At 41.0% G+C, this 15561-nt stretch overlaps 1 protein-coding gene across 3 annotated transcripts in view; it reads left to right on the forward strand.

The window, feature by feature from the left end:
- Window positions 1-15561, forward strand: part of TRPC3 (transient receptor potential cation channel subfamily C member 3) — a 403894-nt gene that overhangs the window by 344670 nt on the left and 43663 nt on the right. For all 3 annotated transcript variants that reach the window (XM_075349076.1, XM_075349096.1, XM_075349087.1), the window contains exon 7: window positions 12861-13125. In XM_075349076.1, coding sequence (XP_075205191.1) covers window positions 12861-13125 — 265 coding nt within the window. The remainder of the gene's footprint in view (window positions 1-12860; window positions 13126-15561) is intronic.

The following is a 15561-nucleotide window of genomic DNA, read 5'->3' on the forward strand; positions in this document are numbered from 1 at the left end:
TCCAAGCACTCAATGCCTTCTTGGTAAGCCATATCCGTATTGTAAGACGCACCCCCATTTTACTCCTATTTTTGGGGGGGAAAAAGTGCGTCTTATATTTCAGAAAATACGTTATATGTAGAGTTAAAGGGGTTGTACTGTCTTAGAAGAAATGTCAGTAACTTGACAACTACACTCCTTTCTGTTCTCTTCTACACGCTTCTATTCACAAAAGCCAGGTGAGATTAGTCGGCATGTGACCTCCAGTATGCAATTTTCATACATGTGGTTAAGTGAATGGCAGGGGAATTGTGGCAGTGTGCGCATCACATACAGTCGCAATATGGTAGTCTGTAGTCATACAAAGTGCAAACTTTTCTTCTGATACTGGACAATTACTTTAATGAATTCATTACAATTAATAAAATCCTAGATACTGACAATCACAAGAAGGTTTTCATCCATTATTCAGTACCATCAGGATCTGATTGGTCACATTTTCATTCTGCTGCAGGATAATGACCGCAAATACAAAGCTAAGGTCATAAAGAGCTAGCAAAAAAATGAAAAGGAGTTCCGCAGTAAATGGTTCAGCCTCTAGAGAGACTTGGCGTAAACATTAATGAGGTCTGCAGTTACCTGCAGACCTGGCAAGTAAGCCAGTCAAAATCTGCAGAAAACTCTGTAGGACAACTGTTATTTATTTGTTTATTATTAATTTAGAAGTGTTTAAATTGTTTTATTCAAGGTTTTCTAAATGCAATCCAGACATTAGAAGTGGTAAAATGTTGCAGCCTTCTGTATTTTTTTGTGGGGTTATATTACTTATTTTATCTCCAAAATAACAAATCTTTCAGCTTATACAGAAATATAGTGTCTATGTAAAACCGCATGGACTTTTATACTAGTGGTTTCTTAAGTGGCAAGTGAAAATCCTTTTTCAATTATTAATACGACTAATAATAATTATCACCATTGTCATTATGGACACAATGGAACCTTCTCTGAAAAGCCACACGGTGCATGATAAATTAAATGTCTTACCTCCTGGACTGGGGCTTTTCCTCTGATATTGATGCTGATTTCCCTGGTGATCACAGCATTATTTTGTCACATTACAGCAGAAGCCAATTAGCGACCACTGACTGACTGCAGCCTTCAATATTGCATCCGAGCAGTAGTTCACCAGCAGTGGAGTAGTAGAGTAATTTACTGAGTGTTTAGCATTGAAAATAGAATTTTCATCATTTTTGGTTCCCTTTGTCTCTGTAAGTGCTGCTTCTAATTTGTGTTGCTCTAGATATTATTACTAGAAATAATCCTGTCCTCTAAAATGCCATGCTACTGCAGAGACTCTGCTGTTTCCTTGATAAGTAGGGCAAAAAGCTATTTCTATTGGTTACACTGCAGTGAACAGAGGATTACTGTGCGTGTAACTGGCTGAGCATAGAGTGACTGACCATGTCTACTAACTTTACTTTACTTCATTGGATGGTCGTGTACGTTATTATGCATTCTGAACACTAGGTGGCATCATTGTAGGTACGTAAAGAGAATCTGGCAGGTGATTTTTTTAGTACAATACTAATTTTATCTTTAAATAGGGCTTAAGGAGACCCTTCAGGATCAGCAAGTTTCATTGCTCTATGTTATCCTGTTATCTTGTTGTAAGCTCAGTAGAATTCAATGTGACATAGTAACTAGTCAAGCATATGCAAATACAAAGTGCATATGCACTGCTACCCCTTCCCATCTCTCAGTGCTGGCATCAGTGATAGTAAATCTGAACTGAATTGGCACTGCTGCCCCCCACCCAGTCTCCTTCCAACCTCTCAGCAGTGATAGTGAATGCACTGTGTGGTGGGTGAGGGGAACAGTGCATATGCAATTTGTATTTACATAGACTTGACTAGCATGCCAGAGACAGTGAATTCTACAGAGCTTACAGCAAGATAACAGGATAAGGTAGAACAATAAAGGTACAGACACACATAACGAGATCGCTGGTGAGTCACAGTTTCTGAAATGCAGTAGCGAGCCCGTTAGCGATCTTGTTATGTGTGACATCTACCAGCGATCAGGCCCCTGCTGTGAGATCTCTAGTCCTTGCAGAATGGTCCAGACCATTTTCTTCAAAGGCGATGTCCTGCTGGGCAGGACACATCGCTGTGTTTGACACTGTGTAACAGGGTCACAGTGACTGCTGAGATCGTTATACAGGTCGCCAGGGCCGGCGTCAGCACCCGGCAAACCCGGGCAAATGCCGGGGCCCTGGAGAGCCGGGGGGGCCCACTCGGCCTCGTCAGTTCTCCTGTCCCTTGGCCGGGGCCCACTCGCCTTTACAGTTCTGCGGTCCCCGGCCGAGTTCCGGGGACCGCAGTCCTCGGCAGCAATCTGCGGCGCCGTCACTTTAAGGCGCGCAGACATCCTCGTTTGAATTTCACCTGTGGGCGGAGCTACCGCCTTCTCAGTCCCACAGATGAAGGAGGCGAGCTTCTGTCCGGCGCTGTGTGTGCCCCCTCTGAGCCCTCTCCACCGTGACCATCGGGTAAGTGCCCTCCCCGCCTCCCCATTATAGGCCCCGGTGAGCTGCTTCTACCCCCTGGATGTATGCCCTGGCCCCTGCCAATGCCCCCACCCGCCGATTCCGCGGGTGCTGGCCCCGCCGAGCCGCGGGTGTGGGCCCCGCCGAGCCGCGGGTGCTGCCGCTGGTGCTGTCCCCGCCAAGCCGCGGGTGTGGGCCCCGCCGAGCCGCGGGTGCTGCCGCTGGTGCTGTCCCCGCCAAGCCGCGGGTGTGGGCCCCACAGAGCAGCAGAGTTGTGTGCATTTGTCTGAATGTAGCAGAGTTGTATGCGTTTGTCTGAATGTAGCAGAGTTGTGTGTGTTTGTCTGTATGTAGCAGAGTTGTATGTGTTTGTCTGTATGTAGCAGAGTTGTGTGTGTTTGTCTGTATGTAGCAGAGTTGCATGTGTTTGTCTGTATGTAGCAGAGTTGTATGTGTTTGTCTGTATGTAGCAGAGTTGTATGTGTTTGTCTGTATGTAGCAGAGTTGTATGTGTTTGTCTGAATGTAGCAGAGTTGTATGTGTTTGTCTGTATGTAGCAGAGTTGTATGTGTTTGTCTGTATGTAGCAGAGTTGTATGTGTTTGTCTGTATGTAGCAGAGTTGTATGTGTTTGTCTGTATGTAGCAGAGTTGTATGTGTTTGTCTGTATGTAGCAGAGTTGTATGTGTTTGTCTGTATGTAGCAGAGTTGTATGTGTTTGTCTGTATGTAGCAGAGTTGTATGTGTTTGTCTGTATGTAGCAGAGTTGTATGTGTTTGTCTGTATGTAGCAGAGTTGTATGTGTTTGTCTGTATGTAGCAGAGTTGTATGTGTTTGTCTGTATGTAGCAGAGTTGTATGTGTTTGTCTGTATGTAGCAGAGTTGTATGTGTTTGTCTGTATGTAGCAGAGTTGTGTGTGTTTGTCTGTATGTAGCAGAGTTGTGTGTTTGTCTGTATGTAGCAGAGTTGTGTGTTTGTCTGTATGTAGCAGAGTTGTATGTGTTTGTATGTAGCAGAGTTGTGTGTGTTTGTCTGTATGTAGCAGAGTTGTGTGTGTTTGTCTGTATGTAGCAGAGTTGTGTGTTTGTCTGTATGTAGCAGAGTTGTGTGTTTGTCTGTATGTAGCAGAGTTGTATGTGTTTGTATGTAGCAGAGTTGTGTGTGTTTGTCTGTATGTAGCAGATTTGTATGTGTTTGTCTGTATGTAGCAGAGTTGTATGTGTTTGTCTGTATGTAGCAGAGTTGTATGTGTTTGTCTGTATGTAGCAGAGTTGTATGTGTTTGTCTGTATGTAGCAGAGTTGTATGTGTTTGTATGTAGCAGAGTTGTATGTGTTTGTCTGTATGTAGCAGAGTTGTATGTGTTTGTATGTAGCAGAGTTGTATGTGTTTGTCTGTATGTAGCAGAGTTGTATGTGTTTGTCTGTATGTAGCAGAGTTGTATGTGTTTGTATGTAGCAGAGTTGTGTGTGTTTGTCTGTATGTAGCAGAGTTGTATGTGTTTGTCTGTATGTAGCAGAGTTGTATGTGTTTGTATGTAGCAGAGTTGTATGTGTTTGTCTGTATGTAGCAGAGTTGTATGTGTTTGTCTGTATGTAGCAGAGTTGTGTGTTTGTCTGTATGTAGCAGAGTTGTATGTGTTTGTCTGTATGTAGCAGAGTTGTATGTGTTTGTCTGTATGTAGCAGAGTTGTATGTGTTTATCTGTATGTAGCAGAGTTGTATGTGTTTGTCTGTATGTAGCAGAGTTGTATGTGTTTGTCTGTATGTAGCAGAGTTGTGTGTTTGTCTGTATGTAGCAGAGTTGTATGTGTTTGTCTGCATGTAGCAGAGTTGTATGTGTTTGTCTGTATGTAGCAGAGTTGTATGTGTTTATCTGTATGTAGCAGAGTTGTATGTGTTTATCTGTATGTAGCAGAGTTGTATGTGTTTGTCTGTATGTAGCAGAGTTGTATGTGTTTGTCTGTATGTAGCAGAGTTGTGTGTTTGTCTGTATGTAGCAGAGTTGTGTGTTTGTCTGTATGTAGCAGAGTTGTGTGTTTGTCTGTATGTAGCAGAGTTGTATGTTTGTCTGTATGTAGCAGAGTTGTATGTGTTTGTCTGTATGTAGCAGAGTTGTATGTGTTTGTCTGTATGTAGCAGAGTTGTATGTGTTTGTCTGTATGTAGCAGAGTTGTATGTGTTTATCTGTATGTAGCAGAGTTGTATGTGTTTGTCTGTATGTAGCAGAGTTGTGTGTGTGTGTGTGTGTCTGTCTGTATGCAGCAGACTTGTGTGTGTGTGTGTGTGTCTGTAAGTGTATATGACTGTATATATTTGTCTGTTTATATGTATTTTTGTGAGTTTGTCTTTAAATATGTATATGTTCGTATCGGTGTCTGTGTGTGGATGGGGCCCACTGGGACTCTTCCGCCCGGGGCCCACAAAAACCTGGAGCCGGCCCTGCAGGTCGCTACTGCGACCTGTATTGTTCCTGCATCGCTGGTAAGATCTGACTGTGTGACATCTCAGCTGCGAACTCCCAGCGACTTACCTGCGATCTCTATCAGGTCGCATCGTTTTCGGGATCGCTGGTAAGTCGTTGTGTGTGGCTGAGCCTTAAAACTTACTGAACCTGAAAGGTCTTTTTAAGCCCTAATTAAAGATAATATTAGTATTGTACTACAAAATCATCTGCCATATTTCCAGATTACAGATTTTCTAATGATATGTAAATGGCAAATGTTTTTTTTTGTTTTGTTTTTTAAAAAAAACAACTATATTAACTGTATGATATTTAATGGAGGGAAAGCCCATTAAGAGAAATGGTCCTCTGGTATTGAAAGCACCTGGCATCAGTTGGCATAAGCATGTATTACATTTTAGGAGGACAGCAATTCATTTTTCACCAAGGGTCAATTGGTGTTTGCTAACTTCATGGCTTCAGTAAATTTATTTAAGCTGCATTTTATGTCTATTCATATTGTCTTTATTTTACATAAAATTTTGTTTGACAATCTGAAACAATTAAGTGTGACAAATATGCTGAAATTGGAGGCAAATTATTTTTCACTACGCTGTGCAACATGGGATAGACTGGAGAGATCTTAATAAATTACCTTTCATGATTAGTTGTAAGGCAGGATATAATTTGTAATCACTTGATTTTTGCAGAATTACAGGCTGTAGATGATCAGGAAATCAAGCAGATGTGACAATAGACAACACTACTCAAAGGCAGAAATTAAAAATGCATATGTAATTTCATGCATCTATTTGCACATAAATATGTATGTATTCTAGAGCAACTTACCTGTGAAGTACGTTAGGACGTTATTTCTTGAGAAGAAAAATTACATATTTATGAGCAGTTTATTTGCTAAATAGCTAAACACTGTTTATTTTATAACATATCTGTGAATGGTGATACATATGTAGTGATATATTTATATATATATATATATATATATATATATATATACATACATACATACATATGTGAGTCTGAAAAGTAACAGTAATGCAGCATTATCATAAATGGATCTGTTGAGGAAAGTGAAAGGAAATATATTAGTGACATATCTATTTTGGAAAAAAGATGTTGGGATACAGAACCATTCATCATTGCATTTGCTGTAAGCTACCAAACCCTTTAGACATGTATGCTTTTCTGATCTGTTTCATTCTTCATTGTCTTGACTGGAGCAGGTTAGGTTACTCTTCTATGCCAAGGTTATGACTCAAGGATATCAGGTATTTGCATCTGTTCTAAAAAAAATAATAGTATACAAATAAATTATTTCTTCACCACAAATTGAGGCATACTATTGCAATATATCGTAATAATATTGACAGTATAGTATGCATTTGAGCTGCCAAAGAACCCCGTAGGCAATACTGTCCCATTATGTTAAGATTGATAGATAGGCCTTTTAGGTTGGCACTGCTATTTGGTCCTGCTGTATTGGCTCTGCTGACACTGTTTTTCAGTGATACACAACACAACTATGGGGAAATTAACTCTCTGTAATGACTCAGCGTCAATCTAGTCACTAGTGCAGGGGTGAACCATTTTTAATTATGTCGGGCATACTGTTTCTTTGTTTAGTAATCTAGAGACATTAACCATTGTTTCATGCCAGAATGTTTCATGACTCTTTCTGTATGTTAATTTGTGGAATGTGTGCTGACTATGGATTGCATCGGCATCCTGCAGTGTACTAGTCTGCATTTGGAGGACAATTATGCAGTCTTGTTGAATCAGCAAACAATGCGGGAACAGCTATCCCCTCAATCTTTAAGTCACAATACCCCGAAATGGGAACTGAGTGATATAAAAAGGGCTTTTCTCCTATCACCTCTATCATTCTACAGGACTTCAGCCTAGGGTTAATGGTTCTAGCTGGAGGATTACATTACTGCTCCACTGCCCAACACTGAGACCACGTATTCGCTGGAGAACCCAGGTTAGGACAATCCAATCACCTGGCTACATACCTTGCTGTGTTGACCAGCTTTGTAAGCTTGCTGCTATTTCCTCAGTGGGTGCCCACCAAAAGCGAGGTGCTGTTGGCTGGTATAGGTGGCCATGGATACCCCGAAGTCACGAAGATTCTAATCCCTGAGGGGCCAGTAAAAGGTTGATACTCTGTCACTTGTACCATCTTGGGTTCTTGCCGGAATATACTTTATGCTGTTGACTGTTGGTGACCCAATAGAGTCTGGTCTGTGCAGTCTTTCTTCAGACAGCCAAGCCAGCGGATGAAAATACCCACTTACCCTTTTGTCTCCACACTCTTCATTTCAGAAATAATAGAAATGGGGTCTGGAAGCCTTGTAAAAAGATATAATATTACAGGCACAGCATATATAGAGCTGTAACTGGATACCTAAGGACTTCTATGGGGCCATTTTGAATATCTGTATTCCTCAGATTTCATATGACTTTATCACCATATAGAAATATGGAATGGATGCAGCATATGATAATATTATTACTATTAGGTTGTGTCCTGGGATATGACAAGAGTTCATTATCCATAATTATTAGGATTGTGTAATAAGATAAATCTCTCTGACCCAGATTATATCTCTCTACTGTCAAGAATGCCAGAGTGTCCATCACCCATATCCATTCCTCATTATGTTTTCTAAATCTCAAAGAGTACAAAACTGAGCTCATAATTTTCCCTCCTCTCACTTAACTCCCTTACCCGATCTATCTAGCACAATACATGACATCACACTTTCCCTATACAAGATGTCCATATATTAGTGTAAACCATGAATCTGCCTTGTCCTTTAAACTATTTGTCCAAGCCTTTCCACCACCTGCATCTCTAACTCAAAAAAATTTTCAGAATCCACAATTGTTGTCAACCCCTAGTCAATTAAAATATTAGTGCATGCCCTCATCAACTCCCGCAACAACTATTGCAATATCCTCCAACATATCTTCCCAACTAACACTCTTGCATATCTCCACTCTATCATTGACCCCGCTTTCTGATTAATCCAGCTCTCACTTCACTACTCCTCCACCTCTCTCCTCTGCCAATCCCTGCCAAATCCATAATCTGCGTGTGTCCCTCACACATCTCTGAATTAGTCTCACAATATGTTCTCATACATAATCTCCAGCCATCACAAGATCTCCTTCTCTGCTCTACCCTAATACGTTCCTCATCCATCTGCTTCCAAAAAATTTTTCTTAGCATCTTAGCATCCCCCATTCTCTGGAATTCATTTCCTCAGCACTTCCCATTGACTCTCACAACTGAAACCTTCAGGGGCAACCTGAAAACACATCTCTCCAGAAACGTTTACAGCCAGCAATAACTCCGTTGTTACCTTACAATGTCTGAATCTATTCTAGGCCCTCAGCCTACTGTTTCCTTTCCCAATATCCTGTAGATTGCAAACCCATGAGGGCAGGGTGCTTTCAACCTCTGCACCAGTCTGCCATTGTTAGTTTGTTACTGTATGTACTGTATGTATGTAAACCCTCTTCACATGTACACCATGGAATTAAAGGCTTTTTCTAAATCAATAATAGTATTAGTAAATTAATAAAATAAAATTATACTGTTTTAATAAAAAAGTTTACATAGGTTAAAGGACATTAAAAAAGTTTTCTCCTCATGCATTTTATATATGCAAATATAGAAGGCAAAGATTAGATGGATGATTGTAGACAAAAGTCAAGGTCAATACAACAAAATCCATTGTCCAAGGAAGAGAACATTATTGATTGCTTGTTTGAATACAGAATAAGTGATCTAAGGAATTGAATGGCTATATGTTTACTGTGCTATCAACGAAAATGAACTAAAGTATAACAGAAAACGGTTATTTTATATATTAGCTTGGCAGAAGAAAATGGTAGGTCAAGTTTATTGTAAAGAGTTTTATAATATTAGGTACAACTTGTGTCTCTCCTGCTGCTATGGAAATTCAACTCTCATCACGCACATATAATTTCACAATACCTAGACAGGCACAATGTGTATGTATTGGGTTTTGCAATTGAGAATTACTTGTACCTACATAAAAGTTGTATTTCTTAAGTAATTTGTTAAAGTAATTTAAAACTAACAGGGATACTTGCCATGAGATAAGATTAATTATTAGTTTTCTTTATTGTACAGCGTTATTTATTCTGTGATACTGTACATAACATGAGGCAAAAAATAAAAGAAGCCTTACAGAAGACTAATACAGATGGTGAGGAGACCCTGCTAATGATGGCTTAAAGTCTACAAGGGAAAGAGATGTCAACCGAGGGTAAAAGCGATTGTTTTGATATCCTAGTGGCAACAGGGTTATTGTAGGTCATAGGCCTGCAAATGTTCTTACCTCCCAGCATTTGCATCTCTTCCTTTGATTAGTTGGACTGACAATGTTCATGCGTTACACTTCAATGATGACATCATACCAGCCTGGCTAAGCAAAAGAAGAGCTAGGAATGGTAGCTGGTTAGGAGATCTAGAGGCCTTCCATCTAGAAGTCAAAGACTACCGATCTAACTGATGGACCGAAGTCCTGCAAATAAATCTTCTCTACTCAGAACAGTAATCAAAGTAGTGGTGTGATTGACCAATAGGTCATAATACAGAAATAAAATACATGTCTTTAAGTAATGTGATGGGCCTGTGGTGACAAAAGAAGCTTGGTTAGCCACATGCAAATTAGATTAAAAATGCACTAAGAGAGTGTCAATGCACTGATAGTAAATCCTCATGTCCTTCCAGGCTAAATTATTTATGACTTGATTTTTTAGCCGTTGCACATCAACTACACACAGGCATCGTTTTTATTATTTTTTTATATATACCATACCACTAGTTTGGTTGCTAATAGTGATGGGCGTTCACACATAGTGTTCATGCACATGGTCCCGAACACGAGTTTTCCTGGGAAACCTGTGTTACAGTTCAGGTCCAGTTAGGGACAAGGGGCTGTAAAAAAAGCACATTATTAAAAAACATTATGATTATACTTACCACTACCGCAACACATCCTGCAGACCCGCTATCTCCCGGCCGCTTCTGCTTCAGGGTCTGATCATTAACTTCTGGGGGTATTCACTGAAATGATCGTTACTCAGCAGTCTTCGGCTTTTTTTGGCCATGTTTCCGATGCTGTCAGGGTTCACTCAAGTCCATGGCTTAGCTATGGACTCGATTGAGCTTTGACTATCACTGTCAGGGTATGATTCCACTTGCATATGACGCGTGTGAGTCTTGCATCAGTATCACCCGGAACGGCGCAGGTTGGCTGCATGTATTTCCATGCAGTGTAAGCGCTTGTGTCTGGAGAAAGTGCGGGGTGATACCGATGCAAGACTCACATGAGTCATATGCAAGTGGAACTCCGGTCTCAGCCTGCTTCTCACTCTGTAGAGACACTTGTCTGTACAGAGCGATGAAGCAAATCTGATATTGCTCTCCCTATGGACTACGTCGGACTAAGGATTTTTTTATAATAAAGATGGAGTCTCTAAATGTTTTGTTTGTTTTATTTCTAATAATTTTTTTTTATGTGTTGTGGGGTTTTTTACTGTTTACTAGACAGTCATGGGGGCCATATCTAATTTGGTGTGACTCCATGAATTTCGGGCCTAGTGCCAGCTGCTAATACAAAGCTAGCCCTAACCCCTTTATTACCTAGCATGCCAGTGCCATCAGGGCTGCTGGACGAATCGGGTAAAGTGCCTGGAAATGGCACATTGTTTTTTAGCTCTATTTCCAGGAATTTTACCTGGTTCGTCCAGTGGCTGCAGGCTGCTGTTTGTAGCATGGTGGGCCAAGAATGATTGTGCCTTACCACAGATGCACATTCTGTGTGACATCATCTGTGATTGGCTGTTGAGTCCCTCACACATATAGTAGTGTAAAAATAAATAAATAATTTAAAAAATGATATAGCACTTCGCAGTATTTTTGATTCTCAGCACAGATTAAGTGGATGGTTACGGGCTGCCACCCCCATCTGCCTGGCTTTACCTTGGCTGGCAATCAAAATACAGGGAAGCCCATTCATTTTTTTTAATTATTTAAAAAAATAATTAACAAAAAAAAATGCGTGGGCTCCCACCATATTTTGATCACCAGTCAGGTAAAACCAGGCAGCTGGGGGCTGGGATTCTCAGCGTGTTAAGGCCCAAGCGTTCTGGGCCCCCCACACTAAAATTTGCAGCTGCCCCTGGAAATGGCGCATTGTTTCTTTGCGCCATTTCCAGGTGCTTCACCTGGCTCGTCCAGCGGCCCTGATGGTGGTGGCATGCTGGGTAATAAAGGGGTTAATACTAGCTTTGTATACTCAGCTGGTACTAAGCCGGAAGTTCGTGGTGTCACCCCAAATTAGCCATGAGGACCATGAATTGCTAGTAAACAGTAAAAAAAAAACACAACACAGAAAAAAAAATTATTAGAAATAAAACAAAAACAATTTAGAGACTCCATCTTTATATAAAAAAGTCCTTAGTCCAACATAGTCCACAGGGAGAGCAATGTCAGCTCTGCTTCATCACTCTGTACAGACAAGTGTCTATACAGAGCAAGAAGCAGGCTGACAGTGACAGTCAAAGTTCAATTGAGTCTATGGCTAAGCCATGGACTCGGGTGAACCCTGACGTCACCATGAACATAACCGGAAAAAAATGAAGACTGCCAAGTGAGGAGCAATGCCATGAAAAACCCGGAAATTTAATGATCGGACCTGGAATCAGAAGCGGCTGGGGAATAGCGGGTCTGTAGGACACGTCGTGGAACTGGTAAGTATAATGACAATGTTTATTATTAACTATATTCTTTATTTTACAGCCCACCACATCCCATAACTCTAAAGTTTAAGCTCGGAGTTCGGACACAAGTTCGCATTATCTTCGGCCCCGAACTCGAACTTTACAAACAGCTCTGGCGAGTCTCTAGATCCCGAACATCGGGGGGGTTTGCCCATCACTAGTCCTGACTGGCTTCCTTTGATGGTGTACAAAATGGCAGAAAGAATTTTAATACCATTGAAAAAAAACAAAAACACATCACTTCAGTAAATAGTTTATGAAAGCATAAGAAATGCTTTCTTTCATTCATATGTATATACGGTATATGACATTTGCGCTCTTGCAGTGAGCACATTTTTGACTGACAGTCACTGTAATTAGTGTCTTCCCTCACTATGAGGAAAGAGCTGATTAATAAGAATCACAGATGAAGGTGTCTGCGACTTATAAGCACCACTAAGAAATTGGCACACTCTGCAAGTGTAATAGATATTTAATAGAAATTATATCTGTGGTCAATAGATTTAACTGTACCTGAAATCATCGTATACAAAATAAAAATGGATTTTTCTCTTTAATGTATAATTTTGTATAGTGCAGTATATGGAAAAATCTAAACATATTTCAAGGAAACAGAGCACAGGATGATTGGTCTAGAATCAGTAAATGATCTAGATGTTAACTTAAGACGCCCTGTATATTCTTTATATACTGGTTAGGAATACAATGTTTTATTCTTGTCCATACCATTGTGAGCTTTGGAAATGATTTGCTGTCTAATAAATGTTCTGGGAATGAATACACTGCTTGGGTGAATAATGTAGATCATGTGTGGTAGGACCATCATACATCTAAGGCTACTTTGATGAGATGTAATTTAAAAAAGCACATCATAAATCTTCCACCTTCTGCTAAACATCCACCTCTCACTGGAGAGACATCTCATATATTTCCAGAATGTAAAGTAGGATGAGGGAAATTTGATGTTTGACTTCAGTCATCTCTTAAGACACTGATCAGATTGTATTTCAGTATTATTTATTGTAGTTATTTACCATGTATTTGATTTCTTCCAGCCAGAGATAAATGGCTGCCGTCTGATCCACAGATTATATCTGAAGGCCTATACGCAATCGCTGTTGTTCTGAGCTTCTCGCGCATAGCCTACATCCTGCCAGCCAATGAGAGTTTTGGACCTCTACAGATATCACTGGGGAGGACTGTGAAGGACATCTTTAAGTTTATGGTCCTCTTTATTATGGTGTTCCTGGCATTTATGATTGGGATGTTTATACTGTATTCTTACTACCTTGGAGCTAAAGTTAATTCCGCTTTCACCACGTAAGTATTATATTATGTCTGGTTTAGTAATGCTTATTTTTTTATAAGTTGTTTTACATTATTTATATCAACACATTTTCTGGTTGAACAACGAGACACACAAGTAGAATAAAAACCAAAGGCCGTTGGGTACTTAAAGAAACACGTTATGAATGAATAATAAGACAAGATAACTACAGTATCAACCTTCACCAATTATAAGACTACTCTAAAGAATAGCGATATCACAATTGAGTGTTGACAGGAGATAATGTGAAAGTTTGTATGTGTTAGACAACAGACACACAGTATAAAGGCCCCTTTACACACTGAGACTTTCTAGCGATCCTACCAGCGATCCCGACCTGGCCGGGATCGCTGGAAAATCTCTAAACAGTCGCTGTTGAGCTGTCAAACAGGCAGATCTGGCCAACGACGCAGCAGCGATACGGACCTGCAGAACGACCTCGCTGGTCGTTGGGGACGACTCACACCTATGTTAGGGGCGTGGTGTTTGGCGCTGAAGCCACCTAGGTGTCCTTTTTACACGCCCCCCTCAGCTCCGATTGGTGATCGCTAGTGCGTTCTTATTAGCGACCCTGAGCTTGGATAGATTAGCAAAAGTTGCGCTTGTATATCCTTTGTTCCTGAGCTTCTGAGCTTTGTTCCTGAGCTATATAGTATTGCAGACTAGAGAACTCTCTAATGATCTGCAAACCAGCATGCTCAGGAACAAGGTAGCTTTGAAACAAAAGACAGACGCATTAAAGTTGCCTTCTTTTCAGTGTGATCCGCCCAATCAGAATGCAACAGCGACCACCAATCGGAGGTAAGGGGGCGGGAAAGGAAACGCTATACCACACCTACGGGCTGGGTTCTAAGTCGCTAACGATGTTGTTGTAAGAGTGTCAAACACACCGATGCATGCTGCGCAGGGCGAAACCAAGGACCAAAAAATGGCCCTGAACAATTTGTAGCGATCAGCGACCTCACAGCGGGGGCCAGGCCGCTGATACGTGTCACACACTGTAATGTCACTGGGGAGGTTGCTATTGCCAGTTTATGTAAAGCACTGTGGAATTAATAGTGCTATATAAATGAATAAATAAATAAATAAATATATATATATATATATATGTATGTATATATATATATATATATATATATATTACGTCACAGAACTGGTGACATTACAGCGATATCGCTAGCGATATTGCAGTGTGTAAAGGGGTCTTAGGGGTACTTTGCACACTACGACATCGCATGGTCAAATCGAAAGGGACGCACATCCGGCGTCGCTGTCGACATTGCATGATGTCAATCCTTTTAACGAGCGCAAAAGCGTCATTATCTTATGATCGGTGTAGGGTCCGACATTTCCATAATTTCGCAGCAGCGACAGTACGATGTTGTTCCTCGTTCCAGCAGGCAGCACACATCGCTGGAGCAAGGAACATCACCTTACCTGCGTCCCGGCTGCAATGCGGAAGGAAGGAGGTGGGCGGGATTTTTACGTCCCGTTCATCTCCGCCCCTCCGCTCCTATTAGCCGCCTGCCGTGTGACGTCGCTGTGACGCCGCACGACCCGCTCCCTTAGGAAGGAGGCGGTTTGCCGGCCAGAGCGACGTCGCAGGGCAGGTAAGTGCATGTGAAACTGCCGTAGCGACAATGTTTGCTATGGCAACTATCACAAGATATCGCTGCTGCGACGGGGGCGGGGACTATCACACTCGGCATCGCAGCATCAGCTTGCGATGTCGTAGTGTGCAAAGTACCCCTTAAGCCTTTGGTAAAAGATTCTTTAATAGATAGCGATGAAATCTCTCATGGCTGCTAAGTAAACTTCCTATTCACTTTTGTTAAGCTGGCCACACAAAAGAATGCAATTACAATAGGGGATAAACTATTTTAGCTTGATTCTGTACATCAGTATATAGTTGATATATTATGAATATGCACCATCAGTATGCAATGGCCCAAAACTTATTTGGTTTGTGTATGGAAAACTCAAGTAAGAGACATGACATGAAATATGGATGTCAGAGTTTAAGTATTTGATTAGAATGAAATGTAATTCCACTTTTTGTAAGTGAAGTGACAAAAATGGCATATAAAGGGAACCTGAGAGCTGATTCATGCTGCCTGATCTACGGGCAGCATGTATAAGACACTGGCTGCATGGTCTCAGGCATGTAAGTTTAATTCTGAAATGCTGCGCCATTTCTAATAAAAGCGTACTTTAAAAACCGCCGAGGATTGACCAATGCCATAGACTAGTTGGTCAGGTGGGTCCTCGGTGGCTTCTCCTGGCCCGCTGCACTGGAGTGACAGGTCTTTGCCTATACACTGCAGTGGTTCATAGTCAAATATACATGGCTGAAATCATACAGCCAGTGCCTGATATATGCTGCCCGTAGATCGAACAGTATATATTATTATTATTATTTATTATTATAG

Source organism: Anomaloglossus baeobatrachus, chromosome 1 (assembly GCF_048569485.1).
Source record: "Anomaloglossus baeobatrachus isolate aAnoBae1 chromosome 1, aAnoBae1.hap1, whole genome shotgun sequence".
Taxonomy (NCBI): domain Eukaryota; kingdom Metazoa; phylum Chordata; class Amphibia; order Anura; family Aromobatidae; genus Anomaloglossus; species Anomaloglossus baeobatrachus.